General features: G+C 45.0%; 1 protein-coding gene across 1 annotated transcript; it reads left to right on the forward strand.

Annotated features, from left to right (window-relative positions):
• Positions 1-3,005: 3,005 nt before the first annotated feature.
• On the forward strand, positions 3,006-16,094 carry PRKAG1 (protein kinase AMP-activated non-catalytic subunit gamma 1). The gene is made up of 13 exons (XM_066585676.1): positions 3,006-3,117; positions 4,823-4,877; positions 6,079-6,179; positions 6,403-6,484; positions 6,566-6,624; positions 9,782-9,827; positions 10,134-10,188; positions 10,279-10,405; positions 10,488-10,653; positions 13,298-13,335; positions 13,416-13,562; positions 15,194-15,287; positions 15,371-16,094. The coding sequence occupies exons 1-13, from the start codon at positions 3,109-3,111 to the stop codon at positions 15,418-15,420; spliced, it is 1,029 nt and encodes a 342-aa protein (XP_066441773.1). The 5' UTR covers positions 3,006-3,108; the 3' UTR covers positions 15,421-16,094.
• Positions 16,095-17,863: the final 1,769 nt, after the last annotated feature.

Here is a 17,863-nt window from a genome sequence, read left to right on the forward strand (position 1 = left end):
AATTTTTGGAGCATGCCCATAACATATTTAAAGATTTCTTCGTTGGAAATTTTTTCAGAGACACCGCGGATCTTGACGTTATTGCGTCTATTTCTATCCTCTAAATCGATCAATTTATTTTGAAGCTTAGCGACTGTCCCCTCTAGTACGTAATGGGCATCGATAAGTTCATTGTGCGATTTTACCAGTTCTTCCATTTTTGTCTCGGTGTTATTTACTCTAATGTTTACTTCAGAGATTGACTTGTCGACATGGTGGGACAAACTTTTTAAATCCACTTGCAGTGTATTTCTTAAAGCTAAAATCGCCTCCTTAATGTATGATTCTGACGCCGGCTTATCAGTAGCTGACAAATTAACGATTTCGCCGTCGTACCCTGATTGGGACAAGGGTGCATCGGGGTGATCTCCCTCCACCTCCGTGGCATCTGATATACCTTGTTTTTGTTTATTTGGGCTATTTTGGGTAGAGTGACCTTCCTGCATAGATAATGATATTGGCGCCATTTTCCTCCGGGGGGGGCAGCTGTTTAAGACTTCTTCGTAAGAGTCCATTTGTTTTTGTGGTTTATTTGCAGATTGGGCCATAGTTATGTCCGCTGTTGTAGAACATACTCCCTCCAAATCTTCTAACAGCCTCTGTTTCTGTTTAGCTGGGCTGCCCGAAGCAGAGTGCGTGGGCTGTGAAGCCGCCGGCGCCATTTTGTTTTTTGTGCTGCGACTTGTGTGAGGGCCGCCTTTAGTTTTAAGCGCATTTATAGGGGTCCTCTCCTCTCTTCCTGCCCCCCTTAGCCCTTTCTGCCCGTTCTGCCCGCTATCTTCTTCTTCCCTCCCTGTGGGTCTCGGGATGAGGGACTTACGGGAGTCTCTTACCGGGCTTCCTGAGGCAGCATCCGGTGAGTCTTCAGCCGCCATTTCTGGGAGGGAGCCGCGCGGAGCGAAAAACTCCTCCAGTCGTGCCGGTGTCGCTTTGGAGGGCTTTCTTCTTGCTGTCGCCATGTACCGGAGGGGTTTACCTTGCCGTTTGGTGAGTTACCGACCTCCGCTACTTGCTGGATAGTTGCTGAGAGTCTCTCTGCCGAGCGGAGCCTAAGCAAACGCTGCCGTCTCGGGTTCACTCCAGGCCACGCCCCCCCCCCCGAGTTTTTTTTGACTTGCAAGCAGGCTGTTACCCCGAGTTTTTGCTCGTAAATACATGTGAAAACCACTTTTAATGCACTTTTCTATTTGTTTAAAAAAAAAAAAATCACTCCTTAAGGGCTATTTCAGACGACCGTATATCTGCTTGGTTTTTACGCCATGCCAATATATGGTGTCCTTGTCTGCAGGGGGAGGAGGATGGAAGAGCCAGGAGTAGGAACTGAGCTCCCGCCCCTTCCCACTATTTGCAGCGGGGGGGGGGGGGGGGCGGAGCTAAGCGCTGGTACTTAGCTCCACCCTCGTCTCGCCCCTCCTATTGCATATAGTGGAGAGGGGGTGGGAGCTCAGTTCCTGCTCCTGGCTCTTCCAGCCTCCTCCCCCTGCAGACAAGGACACTGTATATCGGCTCCGCGTGAAAACTTTTATGGATGCAGAGATACCAAATATGTGGTTTGTTTTTTTACTTAGATTTCTTTCTTATAAATATGACAAACTTTTTTTTTTTTTTTTTTCCGTATTACTTTTGCTTTTTAATCCAGTAAAAATTAGCTTTTAAATTTATTTTTTTTGTGACTCATAGGGGGCATGAACCTGCGATGGTTTTGTCGCTCCTGCAGGATTATGTAATACCGTATATCGCAATCTAACAGGCATTCCATCGAACTACGCCACAGGCATAGCTTGATAGGCAATCTGCAATGGCAGCCCTGGGGCCTTCCAGAAGGTCCCAGGCTGCCATGGCAATCGGCGATCTCATCGCAGGGTATGTTCGAGGCATTTAATTAATGCTGTGAGGGTTGACTGTGGCATTTAAAGGGTTAACAGCTCCAATGAGCGGTGCTGATTAGAGCTGTTGCAGGCGGGTGTTGACTGTAAGAAACAGCCGACGCCTGCATGGTATGAAGCGGATCGACCCCCGATCCTCTACACCAATCCCAAACATTTATTTTGCCTGCCCAAAAAAAATGCAGTACTGGTGCAATATGTCGATGCCAGATGGATGGGTGGGGAGATGGGTTGGCCGGCCTGACTTACAGGGGACGCCCAGGTCACCCTCACCTAGCAGCTCATGTTACAGCCTTCATCTGTACCCCAGTGAGCCCCGGCTGTGTGTGGCCGGTAAGCGGCGGGATGGACTGTGACAGCGGGCTTTGGCAGCGGCAACACAAGCTTGGAGAGCAGGGTTGGCAGCAACGGTGCCAGGCCAGTTGGCAGGGGGATAGCCACTACATGTTTCTCTGGGGAGGTGTGTTCGCCGCACCTAATCTGTAGCTGTGGCCATCACCTTGGCGTTCCCTGTAAGTCAGTCCGGCCGACCCATGTCTCCACCCATCCGGTGGAGACATATTGCACCAGTACCAAAAAGTGCAATGAATTTGATAAAAAGAGGATGCTGCATGGACCTCCAAATGGCAACAATAAACTACAGCTCAGCATGCAATAAACAAGCTCCTGCCATAGAAAAAAATAAACATTTTTTATAGGCTTTGAATGCAATGATGTGAAAAAAAATTAATTTTGGAAAGTTTTTTTGTGCAAAATTGGAAAAATGTAAAACTTTTTTTTTAGTATTGTCATCACACCAGTCAGTGGGAAAAATGCATTGTGTCATTTATGCCTTATGATTAATGCTGTTAAAAAAAAAAAAAAAGGGTTTCCCATTCTATGTACCCATGAACTGTACAAAAGAAACTAGTTTCCCGTATATCTTAACAAGCCCTCATACGGCCACGGGTATGGAAGCAGAGAATGAAAAGTGATGGCTTCTGCAAAGTGAAGATGACAATTCTCCAAATAATCGTTGCGTCCTTTGGGCTACAATCGTCTGTGTTCATAAAGGGTTAACTGTCCTCAGCGCCGCGCGCCCTTTGTCTTCCTGCAGGATGTGACGTATACTGCGGGCGGAAGTGCACGTAGAGAAGGGCGGAAGTCTCAGCCTCGGTGTCTTGTTTCTAATGCGGAGGCCGCAATGGATTCGGTGAGTGCCGCTGAGCTCCGGGATGTCGGGGGGCGCCAGGGGGTCTGTGACAGCCGCTCCTGCAGGCGGCCGGGGGTTCAGCTTCCGCTCACTGTGCGGCTTTGTTTAGGGGGAGGGAAGCGGCTCCTGCGCACACAGGTGGCGGCCGGCGTTCCGTACTGCAGCCGCCGGGTCACCGGGGACTTGCATGGTGCAGACTAGTACAGCACTGGCAGGACTCCTCCTGGCCCTCCGTGTGACCAGCGGTCCTCTGCGGCTGCGCTGAACCCTCCGCTGGGTCAAACTTTGCTAAAAGTTCATTTTGGCTGAAACCACTGGAGGAAGGAGAAGGAGGAAATGTTTATTTGTTTTTTCTCACCCCTTTTTTCTTTTTTTCCTTCCCTGTTTCCTTCCTTCTCCCATCTTTTTTTTTCTTTTCCTCCTTCCCTTTTTTTTTTCTTTTGTTGCACTTTTTTTTATTAAAGGGTTTTTTGGGGGAAATATCACTAATGATCACAAGGAGTCGAAGTGAAAGCAGCGGATGTCTCTACGCCGACTAGTGGCCAGCGCTTGTAACTACAGGCGCACCTCCAATTGATCTTGGTGACAGCCGTGCCTGCAGTTACAAGTGCCGGCCACCCGCTCAGCTGATCGGACCCCAGCCGACCAACTACTGAGGACGAGTCAGTGCTGATGGTGATGAGGTCACTGGCTCGTTCGCTCATGCAGATGAGGTTTGTCATACCGCTGCCTGGTTTCCGATCCCAACTTTACTTCTCTTTCAACACTGGGTCACATGAGTGCTGAAGGGAGCTAGTGATTGGCTTCAGCGGTCACATGCCCTTTTGTTGGGGACATCACTGGCTCCCTGAACTTAGCAGCGTGGATCGGAGAGCCGGCAGCGTGGAAGGGTGAGGATGCATTCTGTCTGACTGCTGCAAGCTATTGTGTAGCGCTATATGTCCCCGGATATCCTTGTATACCATGGATTGCACGCTCTACGATGCATCGGGTGAATTCTGCTTCAGACCCGCATGTCTTACATACGGAAGATCCATAGTGTCTACGCCCCGTGTGAACAGGCCCTAGGGGTGTATCCGCTGCAGGGAGGGTTGCTGCGAATGTTCAGTTCGGATTTTCTACAGCACCCTGCGGGACGAATAACTTTATAGTATATGGGCCATTATATGGTACCAATGTTATAAGGGCACATTCGCTGAGATATTACACTGCACTACTTATTTACTGCAGTATATTCCCTCCAGGAGTCTTTCTTTTCCTCCATGACAGCTAGGAATACTAAGTCATGATACGTGGCAAAACCCAAGGCCATTATTTGCTCTCTTCACCATCATGGAAACCATCAGCACCCTGTGATTGCGTTGTGGGGTCGGGGGATGGATTGAGGGAGGAGACTGCAAACTGCTTAGATGCCTCGGTCAGCGTTGACCACAGCACCAGCATTGTTGGTCTTTGATCTCTACCCGATGCCTAGGCTGTTGGTAGCGGCTTTCGGCATTGGGATTCTAGCGCACGTAGTGGCACATCTATACTAGTACACTGAATACATCAAATTACCTGAAAGCGCTGCGGAATAAGTTGGCGCTATACAAATAACAAGTCCCTAATAAAATGTATCATTCTTTCTTTTGGTAAGCCGGACTCTACATTTCCATCGTCTGACTCCACCGCCGCTAACGATCTCATTCATCTTTTTATATTTCAGGGATCTGTTATCATTCAAAACAATGAAGAAGGAAAATGTGCGGCTCCTTCAGAAGGTAGGAACGTCTGGTGGTGTGTGCGGCCGATGATATCTAACCCCTTCACCCAAAAAGGGCATTCAGTTACGTCCTACCGGTTGGGGTTTGTATGAAGCAGAATCGGCAGCCACTCTTGCTCCATACACGGCGGATGCCAGCTGTCTTTGGCAATTGATCGTGACTGTTATCCCTTTAAATGCCACTGTCCATTCTGACAGCGGCATTTAAATCCTCCAATCGGCGTTCGAGGAGCTCCCTACTGCCTCCTCGCAGTGAAATCACAATATGCCATTCAGTTGTCAGTGCAGCCCAGAGCTTTCTGAAGTCTTGATAGACTGCCTGTCAGAAATGTGGTATCATGTAATACTAGGGTATGAGTAATCACCTGATTGCAAGCTCAAGTTTTTCCTTAGGTAACTAGAGAAAAAAAAGGGGAAAACAAGTGAAAAAGGTTTTATTTTAAAAAAAAAAAAGGATCTTAAAAGTCATAGTTTAAAAACATAAAAGAAAGCAAAAAACATAAGTTGGTATAGCTGTGTCTAAATAAAGCCTGATCTATGCAAATAACACGTGTCCTGAACAGTGAAAGACGTCAGAAAAAATAAATACACAACACCGGAGTCGCACTTTTTTGGGTGTCCTTTCTTTAAAAAAAAAAATGGGAAAAAAGTTGTATGTATTCTAAAATGGTACCAATAGAAACTACAGGTCGTCCAACAAGAAACGAGCCCCCACACAGCTAGATCAACGGAAAAGCTATGACGGTCAGAAGATGACGAAAGGAAAAAAAAAATATATATATATAATTTTTTTTTTTTTTAAACGCTCTTATTTTTTAAAATGGCGCAGCAAAAAAATAAAAACAAAATAAATTTGTTATCTTTGTGAACGCACCGACACACAGAATAAAGTTGTCATGCCATTTGTAAAACTATATCCCACCGCAGAAGATGGTGAACTTGCTTTTTTTTTCCTTTTCACTCCATTTAGAAAACTTTTTAAAAACTTTTTCAGTACATTATATGGCACATTAAATAGCACCATTGAAAAATACAACTCGGCCCGCAAAAACAAGCCTTCATACAGCGACGTCGATGGATAAATAAAAGTTATGATCTTTTTTGAAAGTTGGGAGGAGACACCATAAACCGTGGCGCATCCTTGAGGGCTAAAGAAGAATTACCCCCGGGGATAAACACCTCTTTGTATTTCTCTTCAGAGTCGGACAGCGACGTGTACACAAGGTTTATGAAGAACCACAAATGCTACGATCTTATCCCCATCAGCTCCAAGCTTGTCGTGTTTGACACCTCTCTGCAGGTGAGCCAATCATTCCCTGTTTTTCCATAGGTGTTAGATACAGTCTGATGGTGGAGTAACTGCAGAAGCTTTGCCCACCTGTGGGGGGCACAGTGGACGGAACATTATCAGCTTACTGCCCATTGGCTGCCGAGGGTGTGCAGGGCTTCATCTGCATAGCGGTTACCGCACTACAGGACCATACGCTGATACTTGGCGCTGTAAGCTTCCTTATATCTTGCAGGTGAAGAAGGCGTTCTTTGCACTGGTCAGTAATGGCGTAAGGGCCGCACCGCTGTGGGACAGCAAGAAGCAGAGTTTTGTGGGTAGGTCTCCAGACTAGGTAAATCATCTTTCTGGTTTCTGCAAGCACATGGTGATTGTATGTTCTTGCTTCCCCAATAAAGGTATGCTTACCATCACAGACTTCATTAACATTCTGCATCGATACTACAAGTCTTCCATGGTAAGTCATCATTTCCGGAGGAGCTTTGGTAACCCGCTGTGTTAAATATTGTTCATTTTGCACTTTTAACAGTCCTCAAAATCCATTATGGAATCTTCACTTCCATCACAGGACGTCCGTAGAGTCTCTCCATACTGTGACTTGTGTGTCTACCACTTGAGGTGGCTCCATTCTGTAGCTGCCTTCCACTTATCCTCAATGCTGATAAAACGCAGCCGTTGATTTCCTTCTCCTCGACTTTCATCGACTAGTTTACTCCTTTTCTTGCCAAGATCACACTTTACGCCTCTAGTCTGCAGGTTTTAAACTCTTCTCCTGTGTATCCAGTAATGAGCTGCAGTATTTTTTTTCTTAAGTCCAGCTACATTCACCCATCAGGCAAGCTGGATTCAAGTCTTTCACTTCTGCGTCGGGGATTCCGCTTTCCTGCTCCATTTGAGAAGCGGGAAAGGGGAATCCCCACGGCCGAATGGAACTAAACAGTACCAGGCGGACCCCATTGACTATACTAAGGTCTGCCCTGCTGCCCAGCCTTTGGACACAAGAAAAAGCATTGCATGCAGCTTGTCGTCTTCTGATACTTTCAGCTGGATCTGCGATGACCTCAGGCAGGTATGCGAATGATTAGAGTTGTGGTGTGAGGAGATGAACGGTCTTGTCACCTGTGGCCCTAAAAGTTTCTTACCTTGGCTTATTAGTAAGCCAAAGAAAGAAACAGTTTGAGAGGGGGCGCATTATTGGAATGCGAGACGCTGGGTGGGCACATCGTCATATTGCCCGCCTGTGGATAAGGGATAACTTGAAATTATGGTACAACTTTTTTTTTATAGTTTTTGTTGCTAGCTCTTTAGTCATTCCTGACCCATGGCGACCCTAAAGGCTCCCTTCCTCTATGTTTTTCGGTGCTGCCCTGCTTCTTTCAGTTGTCTAATATCCATGCCAGTATCAGCTCTGACAGTATCAGCCATTGTGGTGTTTGGCCGCCGGGTCTTCTTTTGCCCGTGATCTGTCCAAGCATTATAGATTTTTCTAGTGACTGCTTGCATTAAATGGCCAAAATCTGTGAGCCTGAGTCCGGCCATGTTGTCCCCCAGTGATACATCGGGTCTTATACGATTCTGGACTTCTCTGCTTGTTACTTTCGCCATCCAGGGCGTATGCAGCAGCTTTCGCCAGCACCACAGCTCAAACGCATCAGTCCTCCTTCTATCAGCTTCTTTCGCAGTCCAGCTTTCGCATCCATACACTAAAGTGTTACATCAAGATAACTCAGAACTAAGGTTTGTGTATAAGATGAAAGAGGAGAGGTAATGACTTGGGAAGTCACAGATCTGGCTGATGAGTGTGAAGTGTCTGTATAATGAAACCCAAGTGTTAAATTGACTCCTTGTCAGAAGTGTCTTCCCATCACCTTCAGAAACTGGCACTTTGTTTAACACCTGGGTTATGACTTCTTACATGGACATCAAGCAGAGTAGCAGAAAACTAATAAATGGGCGAGTAACTTTTTGAACCCATACACTGGCCATACACCCTGGATAAATGTCAACTAAACTAGCAAACCATCTGATGTATACGGGGGTGTCCTGACTTCCCCAACAGCAAGGTGTCTCAAGTCAAGCGTATGTTGAGAAGTTGCAGTTGGCCAGCAATTAAGGTGCATGGCCACCTTAAAGAGGCATTCCTAGCATAAACATTTATGGCATATCCATATATATGACAAACAAGTTCCACCTCTGGGACCTGCACCTATTGCCACAGCTGTATTTCCCCAATTTGACTTTAGTGGTGTGAAGTATAGAAACCACTGAACCAACTCTTTCTGTAACTCCCATATAAGTGAATGGGGATTATAGAAACCTCTTAGCACAGCAAACTCTGCTGTTTTTGCAATTTGGCATTTATGGAATAAGTGTAGAACCGATAGTTTCACTGTTTTCATACCCCTAAACCCCCGTGTACACAGGGAGATTGGCCATCTCAGGATATCAGGACAAAAAGGTCCTTTGTTCTCAAGGAAAATAAGCAGACACCTCTAAGGGCCCTTTTACATGCAGAGTGCCCAGCAGTCGTCCCAACAATAGTCATTCCTGTGCTTTTACATAGGAACAATCATCACTGAGTGATTGGAGCTGGCCGGGTTGGGGAGTATTTCGGTTCGCCTGCCCCCATTCACAGTAAACAGGCAGTCGTTCACAGATGAACAACTGCCTGTTTACACGGGCCGATCGTCGTTCAGTTTTTATGAATGCAAAAACTGAATGATGAACGATAAGTAAACGGCCTGTGTGAATGGGCCCTTACTCTCTTGAGAACAAGAATGTGACCTGCTGAAATCCAACATGTCCAACCTCGTACTCTGCTGGACACTATAATAATAATAATGATCGTCTTTATTAATATAGCGCCAATGTACTTTAGAAATCGGGGGGGGGGGAAACTTACACAAAATGAGTCCTAGCATACAGTGCATATGTGTAACATACAAACAAGCATCTGTATAAGGGGGAGATTCAGGGGAAATGGCTGTTGATCCAACTTTATATAAAGTGTATGCCCAGCTTTAAGGGAACCTGCCACTGGGTTTATGCTGCCGCAACCACTGGCAGAATGAATCTGGCACAGGTATGCGTCTTGAAACTCCTTTCAGATTAGACACACTTTTAAAGTTTGCCCCCCCGGACTGGAGCTGCAAGTCCTGGAGGTGGCCCGCGCCAGCTTCTGCCCATCCGCATCATGCAGGATGGGGAGAAGTGTAACTCTCCTTACACACTAAAGTGGAGAGAGACGTCCTTTACATGCTGCGGACTGGAAGAAACTCATCCTACTGCCTTCACCCTGAGGCAAACTTTAATTTGTGTGTTCTGCAACTCTGCAGCATTTCAGAATAACACACACACCGTTGCAATAGGCTTATCTGTACCAGGTTCATGTTGACCGTAGTTCGGGCAGCATGAACCCGGCAACAGGTTCCTTTTGAGTCTTCTATCTAGCAACATAACATGACACCTACCTGGGCCAGTGTAGGTTGTATTATTGGAGTTTTATAGTAGTAATTCAGTGGATGTCACCCAGAGCGGTTACTGAGGGAGTGACTCGTAAAGCCTAGTATTGATGAGTAGTCACATTGTTACTTTACTCTTCGTGTGTTTATCAGGTGCAGATTTATGAGCTGGAGGAGCATAAGATCGAGACCTGGAGAGGTAAGTGTTTGTTACAAAGTTAAGAAACGCTATCTTTTCTCCTTAAGGAGACCACCTAGACGATGAGTGAGGAGACTTGCGCTCCTCTGGGTAATATGCAAATAAGGGAGATGAAACCGTACCTCCACAGTGCCACCTACTGGAATACCTAGGTATTGCTGCCTTCCAGTACGTGGCAGTGTGGAGGTATTGTTTAATCTCCCTTATTTACATAGTTAATATTTGGCAGAAGACTAGAGCTGTACTGGACAAGGTTATATTATGCAACAGAGTGTTTAGAATTCTTCAATTCTCTGTTTTCTGCAGAGGTTTATTTGCAAGACTCCTTTAAGCCTTTGGTCAGCATATCCCCCAGTGCCAGGTGAGGAGTGTGGTGCCTGTTCCTTTAATAAGATTATACTTGATACAATGTCCAATGACCTTCATACATATTATTCTCATTCTCCTCCAGCTTGTTTGACGCAGTCTCTTCGCTGATCAAGAACCGTATTCATCGTCTTCCGGTCATTTCTCCAGACTCTGGAAATACTCTGTATATATTAACGCACAAGCGCATTCTTAAATTCCTCAAGCTATTTGTGAGTCCTTCAGTTCTCGATCAGTTTATTGCCTCTTTAGTTCCTTATTATCGTCCTCCTCACCTTCTTGTTTTATCGACAGATGTCTGAAATGGAAAAGCCAAGTTTTGTGAGTCAAACGTTAAGGGAGTTGAAGATCGGCACTTACGATGACATCGCTATGGTTCACCCCAACACTCCTGTATATGTTGCTTTGGGGATTTTTGTGCAGCGTCGTGTTTCTGCTTTGCCTGTTGTGGATGATTCTGGTAAATACGGAGTTTTCTATGTTCATTGCTTTTCAGGGTTACAGCGCCGGGGACCTTCACCTATCGGCAGAATTGTTCATTGTTTACACAGGCGCAGCGCCAAAGATATGAATGTGTCACCGCAATGTATTGCAGAACAGTTCCATTTGCCCAAATGTGACTCTTCTGTAGAACTAGGCACAGTCATCGGTAGAGAAAAGCCACTGTACCTGTGTAATCACTGAAGAGGATGCACTCTAAGGAGCACTGCGGCCTTTTCATTCTATTTACCAGTGGTGGGTCAAACCCATCAAGCATTTTTGACCTATACTAAAGACATTAATGCTTTTTGTCAGAAATTCCTCTTCAACCCCTTCATGCAATCTGATGTTAATTAAAGGGTAATTAAACTTTTTACAAACTTTTGACATGTCATAGTGTCATTTCAGAAGTTCTGATTGGTGGGTGTACGGGTGCTGAGAACCCCAAGATCCCTAAAGCATTTAAGCTGAGCACTGTGCTCTATCGTCTATCGCTGTCAATGGTGTCCAGACTCAGACTATCTACGGAGCCCGTACACCGCTCCAAGCAGCGAAGGAAGCAGACGAGCCAGTACAGTGGGGGGTTTCAGCACCCAGATTTGCACTGATCAAAACCTCTCCTATGTCACCATTTTGTACAAAGTTTAGCTACCCTTTAACCCCTTCAATGGCAGGTTTAGGTAGTCTTCAGCACATTTCAACACTGATTTCTAGGAGATTTTCTGGGCGTGCCACTAAAGGGGTTAATGTTGAATGTGTGCAAGGTTGGTACGGAGCAGACTCGGGAGCTCAGCTTCCTCCACACACAGCAGGATTCAGTTGTCTTTGACACCCGGCCGCAGTTATCGGAGTTGGAGAGAATCAGTATTTTATTGGCCCTACAGAAGGATGAGGCTTCCTCTCTCAACTGAATGGCCGGCTCATGACTAGATCGCAGGGTGTTGTTCAGTTGTCATTACAGCGTGGGGCCTAGTGACGGATGCTCGCTTGTCCACAGCAGCCGCCCCCGCCCCCATCTCTGCCACAAATTAATGCTTTCCCTATGGGCGGTATAAAAGGGCTTTTAGGAGGGCGTATATTCCCACAAACATTCATTTATTTGTAACATTTCACAAATGATCCACATTTAATGGGAGATGTTTTAGGTGGAGTCGTGACTTTTAATTATATATTTAGTAACATGTCAGACCAGATTGTACACGGATGCTAATAAACCGCTGTGGAGCTCTGACTGCTGATGCATTTTCATTGTATCACAAATAGAATAGATGTTGCTGGGATAGAATAGAATAAACTATTGATGGCCTGTCCTTAGGGTTGGCCATCAATAGCAGATCAGCAGGAGTATGTCACCCGGTATCGCCGCTGATCAGCTGTTCTTTTAGGCTACTGCCTTCATGAACTGAGCTGATTTCTGCAGGAAGCAGACAGCTCCGTTCCCACTGCAGTGGCCAGGCATGGTATTACAGCAAAGCTTTTATTCACTTGAGTGTAAACTTTAATTATAATATAAAGCCTGGCTACTACAGTGGGAAGGGAGTTATCTGCTTCCTGCAGAAATCGGCTCAGTGCTTGAGGGCATCAGCCCAGAGAACAGCTGATCAGCAGGGATCCTAGGTGGCCGACTGCTGGGGATCTGCTACTGATGGCCAATCATAAGGACAGGCCATCGATAGTTTACGACTGGTGGACATCCCTTTAACCCTTTGCAATCCAATTTTGGATTCAGGGTTTTCTAGGGGGCTTTCTCTTTCTGCCATTATACAATAGCGCCGTCTGCTGGCTAGAGCTGGTACTGCAGTGTGTGACATGCCGGAGAGGCCCCTAACAACAGAGCGGCCAGTGGTATAAAGTAAGAGTACCCTGCCGAACATCTTCCGACATGGGAGCTGTACAGGCTTCAATCAGAATGTTGGAAGATGTCACAGTGCATTGGAAAGGGTTAATAGAGGAAATCATGTATCAGGTGTTTTCTGACACTATAATAACGATGACCTGCTCTCAGTAATAGGTCATCAATATTGGATCAGTCAGAGTCCGACACTCAGGACGCACGCTGATTACCTGTTTGAAAAAGTAGCGCCGCTTACGTGAGCGCCGCATCCTCCTGTCAGGCGCGTGATGTCATGTTCGCCAGTCGCATGGCCTGAAAGTAGCTCAGTCCCATTTGCTTGGCACAGCCACAATACAATGTATGGGGCTGTACCTAATATGGACTGAAACTGCCTCAACAGCGATCCCACCGATCTGATACTTCACCTATCCTGAGGATAGATCATCAATATCTAATTGTTGGGAAAACCCCTTCAGTGGCAGGTTTATTATTACCATGTCATGCCTCACAGGGCAATTTAATCTCGCAAGTGTTTATGCAGTAAAAACCCTGGAAGATTTCAGATGACAGCTCAGCGCTCTGCACATTTCAGCACTAGAGCTGTCCACGGAAATCTTCCGGGGTTTAACCGCATGGTCAGTGCAGCAAGCCCTGGAGATTTTCTGGGCGTGCCACTAAAGGGGTTAATGGATAAGACTATGGAGCCATATTTATATTGTTACTCTTTCCCCTTTGTGTATTGTCTTTCCTTATATGTATATAGTTACATCTCTTGATTCTGTCTCCGCAGGGCGCGTAGTGGATATCTATTCCAAATTTGATGTCATTGTGAGTAATTTTTTAGTTCTTACCTCTACTAATTCCTTATGTATTCCCATACAATTACATTTACTGTTCTCTCTTCCTAGAATTTAGCAGCTGAGAAGACCTACAACAATCTGGATATCACAGTGACGAAGGCTCTTGGACATCGTTCTCACTACTTTGAGGGTGTTCTTAAGTGTTACCAACATGAAACTCTTGAAACTATTATCAACCGCCTTGTGGAGGCCGAGGTAAGATGTGAGCCCTTCTAGTGTGGGAAGTGACTTGAAGAAACTGCAAGGTATTAAACCTACAGTCAGTCATTCTATAGTCGTTTAAGCCATATTCACAGATGAGCAGTTGAGGCCGTCCGACTATCAGTAATCTGTTACCCTACACCTTTAGAAGCTGCCTACTGCATTGCTTGAGGATTCCAGTTTGCATACTGTATATAAGAATACAGTGTTTCATCTATATAATGACTATCATTTCTCTTCCTCTTGCAAAAGGTATTTCGCTTGTGTTTCTGTAATTTGAAGCACTTGAGGAATTCTTAGTGAGAATCGGCTAGAGCGGAGTTCTATAGGAAGCACGCACTGAAATGCTATATATGAATGTGTCGGAGATGTCTAGTATATCTCTATGGGAGAAACTGAATCCACACAGACATCCTAGTGAAGAATAGCGGAGTCCACTGTTCTTGCATTGGATAGACGGAACTTAAAATGGTATTCCAGGACTCTTTATTTTTCTATTCATGACCAGCAGGGACCTGCCGCTCAGATCCCTGCCGAGCCTCGGTCACTGTGATCAGCCGAGCAGCTCAGGTTTGTACAGCAGCATAGCTCACACTGAATTCAACAGGAGCAGTGCCTGCAATACCCTGGCCACTGCGCTATAGTAGGAGCATGATAGTTTTCTGCGCTGACCGCAATGACAGTGGCCTCAGGGATTCAAGCGGTTGGTCCACTCCAATCATCTATTGATGACCTGTCAGTCATCAATAGAAAAATGTAAGTAGTCCTGGAATATCCCTTTAACAGTCCAACACCACAAATCGAGCATCACCTGTCTTGTGGATAGTTGATAAATGGTATTGATGGCAAACCCTTTTAATAGTATCAAACAGACCTGTGTGGACCGGTTTCTTGCACTTGATCTCTGACCACTTCTTCCACAAATTGTACTCGGAGTTGGGGCTGGGCGAATTGGCCGAAAATTAAAAAAAATATTTTTTTTTAAATCTGTTCTTAATTTTTAATCTTTTTTTCCCATTTTCTTTTTTTTTTTGCTAAGCAAGCTAAAAATATCAAGACGCCTTATTTTCACATAAGGGAATCGCATACAGGGCAATGCCTTAATATACACTCCTTATCAGAATTGAATGGGGTAATTCTTATATTCAGGACTTATCAAGGAATTTGTGTGTGTGTGTTTCCCTTATGTAAAGAATGGAGTATAAACTTTAGTTATATACACATGAAGGATAGGTTTCACACCCAGCCCCCTATTTCTGTGCACACGCCCGCTCTTATCTCAGCCTGCATCTACTATGTACTCGCCTATCATCCCAATGTACTATGCACACACTGCATCGGAGTCTCCATATTCTGCCCCAATCACAGCCCCCATGTACTTTCTCGCCCCCCCGGTCATCACAGCCCTGCTTACCCCCACTGGCTGCTGTGGTCAGGACAACTCCTCGGCGCTGCAGCTTTATAACCAGAACCGTGTATGAAGGATTAGAAATATATGTATATAGAATAAAGAATGTTGTGTGGTTTTTTTTTTTTTTTTTTTAGTCCTTTCTACAACTTGTTTGTAGTTTTTTGTAAACTTTTTGGCTTCACATGTCAACCTTGATGATCGCTTTCCTCCGTAGGTGCACAGGCTGGTGGTGGTGGACGACAATGATGTAGCCAAAGGGATAGTTTCTCTCTCGGACATTCTACAGTGTCTGGTTCTGACAGCCGGAGGTGAGATGTCAATGCTAACCTACATGTGGTGCGGGCGTATGTTTCATCCTGTCTTATGACCACTATCTTGGTTAATGTCGCAGGTGTGAAGACGGACTTGAACTTGTTCCATCACCTCAGTGCTGCAGTGTAGTGGTGGACACACAAGTTCCTGCATCCCTTCAGAGCTTCACTCCGTTCAGCAATAAAAGAAATATTCCACAAGTCACCCGGCTGCGAACTGAGGAGACTTGGCAGTCCTTGACCAGCAGAATTGATCATAAGCAATACTTGGAGGCATTACTACCGACGGACCAATCGTATGATAGCTACGAGAGTCCGGTAGGCCAGACGTGGCGGAGAATACAGTATTGAAGACTTAACCAGAGTCACTCCGAACATTATTTTATATACGTGCTGTTTTATAGCCTTTTTTCACATTCTCCTTGGGAAACAGATTGACCTAATGATTTTGGAAGCTTGACCCATTCCGGTTTGTATCGAATAGAATCCTATGATAAGGTTGCTGCACCTGGAAGAACGTTTGGCGTTGGGGTAATATCACAGTTTTTACAGAAGGTTGTATATATTTGCACTTGGCCGACTGAAGAGTCTCGTCACACTTTTTTCATCTGGATTTCCTAATTTTTTTTTTCTCAAATGTCGTCTTGGACCGTGTAGAATCAGTTGTTTACATTGAAGTATATACTCCGTATCCTGAAGTGTGGCTAGATTTATTTCTTTTCACGTCCTTCATACTTTCAGAGTGGACATATGTCCTTATCATTGTATACAATTAATAAAGTTCACTTTTTTTTCTAACTGGTATATCGTTTGTAGTATTGATGATTAGGCTGTATATATAGCCGGTGGGGCTGAAACAAATGTATGCCACCGCACAGAGCGGACGAGCGGTACATTTACAGGGCAGGGAGAAAAAGAACACGCATCAATTCTACCATTATTTTTTTTATTTTTTTTTATCGTGCTGCATAAATGATGTGATACTTTTTCTTCTGCAGGTTGGTACAATTACCATAATACCAAAATTATATATATATATTTTTTTTTTGTTTTGTTTTTTTAGGTTTTTACACTTTTGCACAATAAAAACCCTTCTTTTTTGAAAATATATACATTTTTATTTCCATCGTTGCATTCAGAGACTCAGAACTTTATTTTTCCATCGCTGGAGCTCTGAGAGGCCTTGTTTTTTGCGTGATGAACTGTAGATTTTATTGGCACCATTTTGATGAACTTTTATTGCCCTTTTTGGGAGATGAGATAAACAAAAAAAAGCATTATGACTCTATTTGCCAAGCGGCCTAAAAAGAATGTTCAATTTATTGAACAGGTTATTACGGATGCAATGATGCCACATGTTTGTTTTTTTTTTTATTTGTTAAACAAGAGTGAGGAAGTGCGCAAAAAAGTGTGTTTTTCTTCTTACTAATTTATTTTTTTCATGTGCCTGCAGGGCATTTGGACCTGTGATGCTATAATTGCTCTGATAATACACTGCAGTACTTTTGTACTGCAATGCTTTATTGCATATAATAGCAATCACAGGCCATGACAGAGGACTTCTGCTCTGTCTTCCTCAGCCCCTCTCTTTAACCCTTTCCAATCCACTGTCTGACGTCTTCAGACATTCTGATTGAAGGTTGTAGAGCTCTAATGTCGGAAGACGTCCGGCAGGGTATTCTTACTGCATATTACTGGCTGCTAGGTTACCCCATAGGAAACCCTGAATCCAAAATTGGATTGCAAAGGGTTAATGATTGCAGAAGGGAGCTGTTAATCGTTAAGCAAGGGGAGGGGCTGAGGAAGACAGAGGGCAGAAGCACACTACTAGAAGATGAAGAAGATCAGTGTGTAGCGCTACAAAATCGCGATATTGCTGCAAGAAAATTGCAGCGATATTGCACGGTGCAACGATGCGATATCGCTGCGATTTTCTCACAGCGATGCGGTGTCGCCCGTGTGAAGGAGGCCTAATTTCACCTGACAGACTTCCTGCAAGGCTAGTGTTTCACACCAGTCTAACTAAACAATGCCCTTATTTATTAAGAAGCATGGATGTCCTAATAAATGAGGCACATCTGTCTTCCTATGCGTTTCAATTGAAATCTACGCAAGCGATGTGTTTCTGGTGTCACATACCAGAGCTGAGCTGCTTACATAGATACTATACCAGAACTAAGTTTACTACATGGTGTGAGGTACTGAGGGGCGTGATAGTAGATGGTCGCTACATCGTCCCTAGGTTCCGTCATTATGCCTAGTGGGACTGGAGGAAGTTCATGTCCCACTGTTTGAAAGATGAAAGTCCAGGAGTGCAATATAGTCTCCAGCAAATAGTTGCTGGAGATCTTTTCTTTAAAAGTCCTTGGGCTTGGATTTTTGGAATGGATGGCAGGTTGGTAGTGGGGCCATCCATTCCACTTCCTCCACTCCAGGTTATGTGCAAGGTTAATCAGCACAGGTGCTGAGGCTGGGCCAGGAAGAGGTGTATATAAATAGCAGTGTGCACTGACACAGGGAGAGGCTGGATGGCTGCTGGACCCAGGCAGCCTGATATACCTGCTGGAGGTAAA

This window comes from Eleutherodactylus coqui, chromosome 1, assembly GCF_035609145.1.
Source record: "Eleutherodactylus coqui strain aEleCoq1 chromosome 1, aEleCoq1.hap1, whole genome shotgun sequence".
NCBI lineage: Eukaryota > Metazoa > Chordata > Amphibia > Anura > Eleutherodactylidae > Eleutherodactylus > Eleutherodactylus coqui.

Excerpts from the sequence above, each read along its gene's own strand:
- PRKAG1 (XM_066585676.1), top strand. Across the intron at positions 4,878-6,078 it reads ATGTGCGGCTCCTTCAGAAG|AGTCGGACAGCGACGTGTAC; the intron begins GTAGGAACGTCT and ends ATTTCTCTTCAG. Across the intron at positions 10,654-13,297 it reads GCCTGTTGTGGATGATTCTG|GGCGCGTAGTGGATATCTAT; the intron begins GTAAATACGGAG and ends CTGTCTCCGCAG.